The 11,185-nt window shown below is 39.7% G+C and overlaps 1 protein-coding gene across 1 annotated transcript; it reads right to left on the bottom strand.

The window, feature by feature from the left end:
• Window positions 1–1,343: 1,343 nt before the first annotated feature.
• Window positions 1,344–9,241, bottom strand: LOC308670656 (ferritin heavy chain A-like; the record flags this gene model as incomplete). The annotated part of the gene is made up of 4 exons (XM_081332261.1): window positions 1,344–1,670; window positions 4,531–4,656; window positions 6,246–6,392; window positions 9,140–9,241. 4 exons carry the CDS (start codon window positions 9,239–9,241, stop codon window positions 1,515–1,517), a joined length of 531 nt encoding a protein of 176 aa, XP_081188387.1. The 3' UTR covers window positions 1,344–1,514.
• Window positions 9,242–11,185: the final 1,944 nt, after the last annotated feature.

The following is an 11,185-nucleotide window of genomic DNA, read 5'->3' as shown; positions in this document are numbered from 1 at the left end:
AGAACCTAAGGACTGGAACTGTAAGAACTAGGGAACTGAAGGGATGTGGGTTCCAATGGATGCGGATTCCGATGTACATGAGTATGTGGAAAGTTATGTTCAGCAGAAAGTGTAAGATTGCTGGAACATCTGTCTACAGTCTGAGGACAGGAAAGGGTATAAAAATTTGGGACTGCATTGATTTGCCACTGGCCTATAGCTGTCCTTTTTGGAACTGCTATGTCATTGGACCTCATTGCAATAGTTTTTAACGTAAGTAATGTTTTTGTGTGTGTTCCAAATTAGTAAAGGTAAAGGTAAAGGTTCCCCCGCACATGCGTGCTAGTCGTTTCCGACTCTAGGGGCCGGTGCTCATCTCCGTTTCAAAGCCGAAGAGCTTTGTCCGAGGACGTCTCCGTGGTCATGTGGCCGGCATGACTAGACGCCAAAGGCGCACGGAACGCTGTTACCTTCCCACCATAGTGGTCCCTATTTTTCTACTTGCATTTCTACGTGCTTTCGAACTGCTAGGTTGGCAGAAGCTGGGACGAGTAAGAGGCGCTCACTCTGTTACGCGGCACTCGGGATTCGACCCGCCAAACTGCCGACCTTCTGATCGACAAGCTCAGTGTCCTAACCCACTGAGCCACCGTGTCCTATGTGTTCCAAATTACTGCTGAAATAAACCTCTGAATCTTAAGATAAGAATTATTGCTTGTGTTGCTGTCTCTTGTCTTTTTCATTGGGTTTTTCCACAACAACACCATACTCAAACAAACACAAAATCATTGTATTTTAATACAATGACCTGATTCATGTAACAGAATGATAACTTGGTCCCACAATGCACTAAACGACACAGTTTAGTCTAGACTGTGCAAATTAAAAAAACCAAATAAGCTTACAGGTAAGGGCTTTCATACAATCAAAACCACATTTGCCGAATAGGAAACTTTGCTGTTTTCAGTGCTTGACTGAATCCCATTGTTGTAATAATTCCATTCTTTTATGGAATGCAACTGAGTGCTGCTGATTAAATAGGAGAATCAGGTTTCCTAGCCATAGTAATTAAAATGTGGTTTATTTAGTCTGTGAAGCTTGTATTGATTGGATAGAGAAACAGAAATGCCATCTAATTTGCATCCTAAAAATTTTGGCATCTGCACACATTTCCTTCCTTCTCTTTTCTTTATTTCCTTCCCTTCTTCCTTTTCTCCCCTCCTCTCCTTTCCCTTCCTCCCTCCCTCCCTCCCTTCCTTCCTTCCTTCCTTCCTTCCTTCCTTCCTTCCTTCCTTCCTTCCTATTCCTCTCTTCTTTATTCTCTTTTTCCTTTTCTCCCCTCCCCTCCCTCCCTCCCCTCCCTCCCTCTTTCTTTCTTTCTTTCTTTCTTTCTTTCTTTCTTTCTTTCTTTCTTTCTTTCTTTCTTTCTTTCTTTCTTTCTTTCTTTCTTTCTTTCTTTCTTTCTTTCTTTCTGTCAAAGTTTTGCTGTGTTTTTTTACTGATGATTCCAAATATCAGGTCTTATTAAAAGAAATTTAGTTGCTCCCTTGTAAAGTGAGCTTGTCAAAGAGGTATTCTCCAATGCCACTCTGGGCCAGCCCCAGGTGCTTCAGGTTGGTGAGATGATCTGCCAGACACCTGATGGTCTTCACTTCCTCCTCCAGGTATTCAGACTCCAAGAAGGCACAAAACTTTCAGGGAAAAGAGAGGTGGGGAGGAAAATATGTAAACAATGTGATTACCAAAATCTGAATTGCCTTGCAGGTCATCAGGATAAATTGATTTATTGAGGGAACTAGGTATAGAACTGTGTGTAGGTCAGCTACTTCTGATCATCTTCAACATCTAAACCAGCATCAAAGTATAACGCAGACCCCTGCAATTCTTATATTTCCATATAGGCAGTATTTAAGTGACATGCTGAGCCCCAGCTTCAGTTGGGTATACAACCCACGGCTCCATAAATGAAGCACATTATGGAGTTCTCGATGCTGTCTGAGCTTGGTTGTTCTCTTGCAGATGTTTCATGACCCAACCAGGTAACATCATCAGTAGCAACAAAGGAGAATGTTTGTAGCTCCTGGCTGAAATGAGGGGTCCTTGGTGCCCTCTGAGCTCGTGTCAGCTTCTGAAACGAACCTGGCTGAAGCCACCTTTGTCATTATCAGTTGCCACACAAGATGGGGGAAAGAAACTGAAAGGATTGCTAGATTAAACTCAAAGTGATCCTGTGGGAAAACCAGCCATTCCCACAGGTGCTGGAAGGTGGAGAAAAGGAGTGCCATGAAACCAATGGTCCTCATTAGGTAGTGTGATCAATAACATAGTACGGGGAGGGAAGTGTTAGATTTAGTATATTGAATTCCTGGAGAAAAAAATTTAGAGTTGGTTTCACTTTTAACCATGCCGATATTATCTGTCCAATAAACATGTTTTCCTGCAGACGTTTCATTACCCAAACTAGGTAACATCATCAGTGCTAGCACTGATGACGTTACCTAGCTTGGGTAATGAAACGTTAGCAAGAAAACAAGCAAGCTCAGAGACCATCAAGGACCCCCCCCCTCCCCAACATCATGGGTACTAGAAGAGAGTGGCATTTACTCTCATTTTCTGTACGAGTTTCTTACCCTGTCAGGATTGATTGGAACAGTGAATCAAACAATCACCAAGGCCAGGGGTAGGCAACCTTGGCTCTTTTATGACTCATGGACTTCAACTCCCAGAATTCCAGAGCCAGCATGGCTCAACTTGGAAACCTTTACCTTTCCCCTCAGAGTGGCTGGCTCAGGAATTCTGGGAATTGAAGTCCATGAGTCATAAAAGAGCCAAGGTTGCCTACCCCTGTTCTAAACCAAGGGGGGGGGGACAATGGCTCTTTTATGACTCATGGTCTTCAACTCCCAGAATTCCTGAGCCATCATGGCTCAGCTTGGAAACTCTCCCTTTCCCCTCAGCATGGTTGGCTCAGGAATTCTAGGAGTTGAAGTCCACAAGTCATAAAAGAGCCTAGGCCGCTTTATGACTCGTTTACTTCAACTCCCAGAATTCCTGAGCCAGCATGGCTCAGCATGAAAACCTCTCCATTTCTCCTCAGCATGGCTGACTCAGGAATTCTGGGAGTTGAAGTCCACAAGTCATAAAAGAGCCAAGGTTGCTTACCCCTGACCAAGACTAAACTCATGAACACTGAAGGGGCAAGCCACGATTTAGTATATACTTTGTTGCTTGGACAGAATTCTTTATTGGCCAAGTGTGATTGGACACACAAGGAATTGGTCTCTGGTGCATAAGCTCTCAGTGTACATACAAGCAGTAAGTGATAAATCATGATCATAGTCATCATAAAAAATACATTCATCATTGTTGACCCGGAATTAGGAGACAGCATAGGAAATAACAGTTGTGAATAAGTGCAGATGTCCCTGCTGTCTTTGGGCACTTGCAGAGTCATGGATGCAGGGTCACGAAAGGACAACAAGGAAAACACCCAATGTCCCAACCTACCCCTTTAGGAAAACACCCGAAAACAAACATTTTTAGCTACTTCTGCTTTTTCCCTTCTTATCTACAGTGTGCCAGACTTACTGGGTGAAATCTTTTGTCTTATGTCTGTCAGCTTTGCTGGGTGGATTGCTTATGTAATCAGAAAGAATAAATGCAAGGATTTCTTGTTATCTGATACAACACTTAGTGATAGTCATAGGATACTAAATAAGCAATCAACACAAATCATACTAGGATACTAAAAAAACACAACAACCAAAAAAATATCAGATTTTTTGATACAAGCCACAGAGTTATAGTCATAAGTAGATAAGGAGACAGATAATAGGAAAGATGAGCAGAAGAATAGTAATACAGCTTTACAAGGTAGTTTGAAAGTGCGGTGGGAATTAGTTGTTTAGTAAAGTGATGGCATGGAGGAAAAAAAAACACACACGTCCTTGTGTCTAGTTGTTCTGGCGTACAATGCCCTATAGCAGTGATGGCGAACCTTTTGGAGACTGAGTGCCCAAACTGCAACCCAAAACTCACATATGTATCGTTGGGTGCCGGGTGGGCGTGGCCCATTGGGTGGGTGTGGCCCGTTGGGTGGGCGTGGCCCATTGGGTGGGTGTAGCTGCGGCGGTAACGCCAGACTGGGTGGGACTAAAAAGTTCAATCAATCAATTCCAACTTTGCGAGATCTTTCCCCCCCCCCGCGAGAAGTTGAGATTGATTGATTGATTGAACCTTTTTTTTTTGCACATGGGGGTGGAGGCCTAAAGCGAAAAGGTTTTATAAAACCCAGCTTGAAGGCCTGGGACTGGAGTGACAGCGTTCATGCCCACAGAGAGGGCTCTGCGTGCCACCTGTGGCACATGTGCCATAGGTTCGCCACCACGGCCCTATAGCTTCATTTTGAGGGTAGAAATTGAAAGAGTTTATTATGCCCAGGTTGTGAGGTGTCTGTAGTTATTTTAATCTTTTAATGCAGCCTCAGGTATGCTGACTTTCTGATCCTTGAAGGTAGCATTCAGAAACTCTTACTTAGGAGTAAGGACTTACATGTGGATCTCCTTTCTCAACTGCCAGTTTGTGGAGTTGCAGCAAGGACTGGTTCACTTTTTTTCCCAATTCTAGAGCTTTCTGTAGGACATCCAAGCTGTTTCCCCATTCATCTTGATCTGGCTTCTGCAGAGTAGGTAGATTTTGGATAACCAAGTCTTCAGAGCACAAAGAAAAGCACAAGACTGCATGGAAATATAACAAACCTGGCAATCCATCAAGTTGTCCACTGTTGAGCGGAACACATCCAATGTTAAATTTATGGCTTAGTTTGCTGGACAAATCATAGTCTAGATACCAATCAGGAGAGTTGTGGTTTATCAATCATCATTTCTAACTTAATCCAACATCGGGCAAGCTTCTGTTTGAAGATTTCTGCAGCTTTTTCCAAATCAAGCTGGGATTTGAGTTAGGAAACAGCACAAAATCCACAGAATATGCTGTAAAGCAGGGGTGTCCAACTTTGGCAATTTAAGACCTGTGGACTTCAACTCCCAGAATTCCCCAGCCAGCTGGGAATTGAAGTCCACAGGTCTTAAAGTTGCCAAGGCTGGAGAGCACATCATGAGAAAGCCAGGGCTAGATGAATCAAAAGTTGGAATTAAGATTGCCGGGAGAAATATCAACAACCTAAAATATGCAGATGATACCACTCTTAATGGCAGAAAGTGAAGAGGAACTAAAGAGCCTTTTGTTGCGAGTGAAGAAGGAGAGTGCAAAAGTGGGCTTGAAACTCAACATTAAGAAAACCAAGATCATGGCATCCGGCCCTCTCAGTTCCAGGCAAATAGATGGGGAAGAAATGGAGGTAGTGACAGATTTTATTTTCCTGGCCTCCAAGATCACTGCAGATGGGGACTGCAGCCAAGAAATTAAAAGACGTTTGCTCCTGGGGAGGAAAGCCATGGCAAATCTAGACAGCACACTAAAAAGCAGAGACATCACCCAGTCAACAAAAGTGCGTATAGTCAAGGCTATGGTCTTCCCAGTTGCAATGTATGGCAGTGAAAATTGGGCCATAAGAAAGGCTGAGCGCCAAAGAATTGAAGCCTTTGAACTATGGTGCTGGAGAAGACTCCTGCGAGTCCCTTGGGCTGCAAGGCGATCAAACCGGTCAGTCCTAGAGGAGATCAACCCTGACTGCTCTTTAGAAGGCCAGATCCTGAAGCTAAAACTCAAATACTTTGGCCACCTAATGAGAAGGAAGGACTCACTGGAGAAGAGCCTAATGCTGGGAAAGATTGAGGGCAATAGAAGAAGGGGACGACAGAGAATGAGGTGGCTGGATGGAGTCACTGAAGCAGTAGGCGTGAGCTTAAATGGACTCCAGAAGATGGTAGAGGACAAGAAGGCCTGGAGGAACGTTGTCCATGGGGTTGCGATGGATCGGACACGACTTCGCAACTAACAACAAGAACAAAGCAAATTTAATTCTTGTTTTTTTATATAAAAAGGATAGAATATACCCAATCTCCCTTCCATAAAGTATGTGTGGGCCAATAGGAAGGATCCACTTAGAATTGGAGGCCTACCTGTGGCATTTTTCTTCTCTAGAAGGCATTAAATGACGGTGCTGTCTATCAAATATTTGTCCCCACCTATGTTAAGCCAAACCATCACAAACTTGCAAAAAGATGGGCAAAGAGTTCTTTCCGTGTTCACAACCATCAACTACAGACCCTCTTTTTTTTTTTTTGGTACCAACATATTATCACCTTGATGTCTTGTAGGACCACTCGACCTCCTCTTTTGTTCTGGTATTTTAAAAACTTCTCTGCTTGTTCCCAGGCTTTCCGTGATTGTTTTCTCAGGAAGTCAGCAATATGGTGTAGAGCCACATCATCTCGGTCAAAATGGCAAGCCTAGCAGAGGAGGAAGAAATTTATTTTATTTTATTTTATTTTATTTTATTTTATTATTTTATTTTATTTTATTATTTTATTTTATTTTATTTTATTTTATTTATTTTATTTTATTATTTTATTTTATTTTATTATTTTATTTTATTTTATTTTATTTTATTTTATTTTATTTTATTTTATTTTATTTTATTATTTTTATTTTATTTTATTTTATTTTATTTTATTTTATTTTATTTTATTATTTTATTTTATTTTATTTTATTTATTTTATTTTATTTTATTTTATTTTATTTTATTTTATTTTATTTATTTTATTTTATTTTATTTTATTATTTTATTTTATTTTATTTTATTTTATTTTATTTATTTTATTATTTTATTTTATTTTATTTTATTTTATTTATTTTTTTATTTTATTTTATTTTATTTTATTTTATTTTATTTTATTTTATTTTATTTTATTTATTTTATTTTATTTTATTTTATTTTATTTTATTTTATTTTATTTTATTTTATTTTATTTTATTTATTTTATTTTATTTTATTTTATTTTATTTTATTTTATTATTTTATTTTATTTTATTTTATTTTATTTTATTTTATTTATTTTATTATTTTATTTTATTTTATTTTATTTTATTTTATTTATTTTTTTATTTTATTTTATTTTATTTTATTTTATTTTATTTTATTTTATTTTATTTTATTTTATTTTATTTTATTTTATTTATTTTATTTTATTTTATTTTATTTTATTTTATTATTTTATTTTATTATTTTATTTTATTATTTTATTTTATTATTTTATTTTATTTTATTTTATTTTATTATTTTATTATTTTATTTTATTTTATTTTATTTTATTTTATTTTATTTTATTTTATTTTATTTTATTTATTTTATTTTATTTTATTTTATTATTTTATTTTATTATTTTATTTTATTATTTTATTTTATTATTTTATTTTATTATTTTATTTTATTTTATTATTTTATTATTTTATTTTATTTTATTTTATTTTATTTTATTTTATTATTTTATTTTATTTTATTTTATTTTATTTTATTTTATTTTATTTTATTTTATTTTATTTTATTTTATTTTATTTTATTTTAAAAGCACACACACACACAAACACAGATCTTTCAGTTTAATTTTGAGAATATCCATAACTAGAAAGAGAGGAGTCCTTGGTGCTCTTTGAGCTTGGTTGTTTTCTTGCAGACCAACAGTCAAGTAAACAATACCCCAATCAAGGCACACTGGCTGAGGAATTCTGGGAGTTGAAGTCCACAAGTCCTAAAAAGTTTGAAGACCCCTGCACTAGAATATAAACTGAGAGCAAATCCCATTCCTTACTAGCCCTGATGTTGTTACCTACTTGGGTAATGAAACGTTTGGAAAAAAACAACCAAGCTCCAAGACCACCAAGAACCCCACAGTCTTCCTCCTCCTCCTCCTCCTCCTCCTCTCTGCAAATCCCACTCCTTTCCAGCACTGATGATGTTACCTAGTTAGGTAACAAAACGTCTGCAAGAAAACAACCAAGCTCAGAGAGCACCAAGGACCCCTCATTTCAACCCTGAGCTACAAATATCAGAAAGCAGAAAGTCAAATGGGGCATGTCACGTGATAAACACCAAGCAGGCTACATAGAGATCAAGACTGTATAGCAAATGTTCTCTTTTTTGTGGGTGAAAAGGTAGAGTTCTGCTCTTATCCCCCAAAGGCTTCCCCCCCCAACCTTTTCTTGGAAGGAAATGCTAATTCCACTGGTTTAGCCCCAAATAACTCTGCTTTTTTGGTTTCTACAGAGAAGGATTTATTTAGCATCCTTTGAATTGTCTAAAGCGTCAGGCTTCCGCTAAGTCTCAAGAGTGTTTACCTCTAGCGTAATCTATTTCATTGCAACAGTTTTATTTTACAAAATTCCACTGGGTGGTTCGTGGCCTTTTATACCACTCTTATTAAACCCTACTTGGGTCAAGCAATTCTGTAACTACAGTTGTGGCCAGAATTGTGGAAACCTTTTAGGAAAAGTGTACAGTAGAAATGCCACCTTTGGTTAAGTTTCCACCCATTTTTCTTCTAATTTCTTTATAACTGTAGCCTTGTTCACTTAATAATGCTATTTTACATCGCTTTCTGGGCAACCGGCCAACTCTTTGCACCATTACTTTAATTTTACTACATTTTACAAGCTCACTACATGAAAGAACGCAAAAAAACAACCCAACTGATTTGATAGCGATCACATAACACACTGACAAATGTCCTCCTCTCAGCTCCAGTACATGACATCGACAACCGGATCCTACCGTGATCCGATTGGCTCATTGCCAAAACAAGATGACACCCGATTGGCTCTCTAAACACTCGTGCTGATTGGCTACGATCGGATGAAGGAAAGCTACCCGATATCTACCTAAGCAAGTTGTGCTTCCTTTTTCTGCTTATTTGGCTATAACTTTTCGTAGAATACAGCACAGATAATCGAACAAACTTTGCTGCGCTACATTCTTGATTAAATTGTCTTTCCATTGATATACAATTTTATGGTACTACTCCAAAAAAAAAGTGATGCTATTAGCCATCAAACCTCAAAAATACATTTTTCCCAAAAGGTTTCCACAATTTTGGCCACTGCTGTACATCAGATTGCATCTCATTTATCTATTGTGCATAAGGCAGAGGGCCAACTTTAGTTCTAACGATAAAAATTGCAGGTTTGAAAAAAGACCCTTACCATAGACTGGTAGGTATAACTGGTGTGCAGCTCCAGGTTTACTAAGGGATTTAAGGCAGCCTCACATTCGGCGTGGAAATTCTGACACACTTGAGAAGCCATGGTGTTCTCCAAGTTAGGCTCACCTGAATTTGCTAGCAGCACACAATCACAACTTGAGAGAAGCTGGCGGTTCCTGTGATTTTAAATGTTCCTGGGGAAGTCAATAATGTGATTAGGAAGACAGCCATCCAATGGGCGTTATCTCCCTGACCAATCACCAATCAGCTTTGAGACTAAGAGTAAAACTGTGTTGGGAATTACTCGTGGGAATTGAGCCGAGTTGAGCCAAGCTTGAGTGGAAAAACCACCTAGAAATACAAGTCCATTAATTTCAGGGGATGATTTAAATCTCAATTCATAATCTTAGAATTCCACCCCGGCCTTTGTCCTTTTAGAATTATTTTGACTGCTTGTGATTCTTAAGAAGTATACTTTTAGGGACATAAACAAGAGCCCAACATATAACATGTGAACTTCCAAAAGAGCATTGTTGGTGCATGCTTAACTGAGTCTTTTGGCTAGTTATTATGTGTCTCTAGGATAGTCAGCTTCCTTTTAAAGTTACTGGCGCATTTTCACTTCCGTCTGTTGTATTTTTAACGTCATTTTTGTAGAAATCTTTATTACATTTTTGTAAATTGTCCAGGACTATTAGGAGAGTCGGCAAGGTCTACATTGTCCAAATAAAAGACAAGCCAGGTCTGTTGTATAACGAAGGGATCAGAGTTGCACAACGTGATATGTTCGATTGATTTTAATGTTAGATTTTGGGTTTGGCAGTATGCGCCTGAATTCCTGGCTGAGGAATTCTCGGAGTTGAAGTCCGCAAGTCATGAAAGGGCCACATTTGAAGACCTCTGGTCTGAATCTAAGCCTGCAGTTTCATCAAAATGGCCGACTGAGGATTCTTGGAATTGAAGTGCACAAGTCATAAAAGGGCCAAGTTTGAAGACCCCTGGTCTGGATCTAAGCCCGCGGTTTCATCAAAATGGTCAACTGAGGAATTCTGGGAGTTGAAGTCCACAAATCACAAAAGGGCCAAGTTTGAAGACCCCTGGTCTATGGAGATTCTTAGTCATCCAGTTCATGGATATCCCAAAGGTGCTTTTTTCAGGGGGCAACTGGACTTTCTTGTTTTTCTTTGAAGACATTTTGCTTCTCATCCAAGAAGCTTCTTCAGCTCTGACTGGATGGTGGAGAGTAGAAGGGCAGCCACAGAGGCACTCGACCAAGTTGTACCCATGCGGCCCTTGACCCGACGCAGATCCCAACGGGCCCCATGGTTCTCCATGGAGCTCCATGAGATGAAGCGTCGGAGACGGGGCCTAGAGAGCTGTTGGAGGTCCAGCCGATCCGAATCCGACCGGTTACGACTAAGGTCGTTTACGAGAACTTATCTCGCAGCGTTGAGGGTGGCTAGGTCTAACCACTTTGCCACCCTCATCGCGTCCGCAGATAATCGCCCGGCCGCCCTGTTTAGGGTAACTCGCTCTCTCCTTAATCAGGAGGTGAGGGAGGAACCCTTGCAGGGTCGAGCCGAGGAATTTAGCCGATTTCTGTCAGACAAAATCGCTCGGATCCGGACCGGTTTGGACTCCGACTGGGCAGAGTCTGACGAAGAGGATACGGGCGGCCTTGTCGATTTAATCTGGGAAGAGTTCGATCCTGTGACTCCTGAAGAAGTGGACAAGATCATGGGGAAGCTGAGCTCCACCACGTGTTTGTTGGACCCGTGCCCATCCTGGCTGACTTATGCAGCCCGGGATGGGACACGAGGCTGGCTCCAGGCAGTGATTACTGCCTCTTTGAGTCAGGGTAGTTTTCCCTCCGCCTTGAAGGAGGCGGTGGTGAGACCCCTCCTCAAGAAGCCTGCCTTGGACCCAGCAATTTTAAACAACTATCGTCCGGTCTCCAACCTTCGCTTTTTGGCGAAGGTTGTTGAGAGCGTGGTGGCGCAGCAGCTCCCTTTGTTCTTGGATGAAGCTGACTACCTAGACCCGTACC

This window comes from Vipera berus (assembly GCF_964194415.1).
Source record: "Vipera berus genome assembly, chromosome: 7".
In the NCBI taxonomy this organism is placed as follows: Eukaryota; Metazoa; Chordata; class Lepidosauria; order Squamata; family Viperidae; genus Vipera; species Vipera berus.
This window is presented reverse-complemented; position numbering and strand designations above follow the sequence as displayed.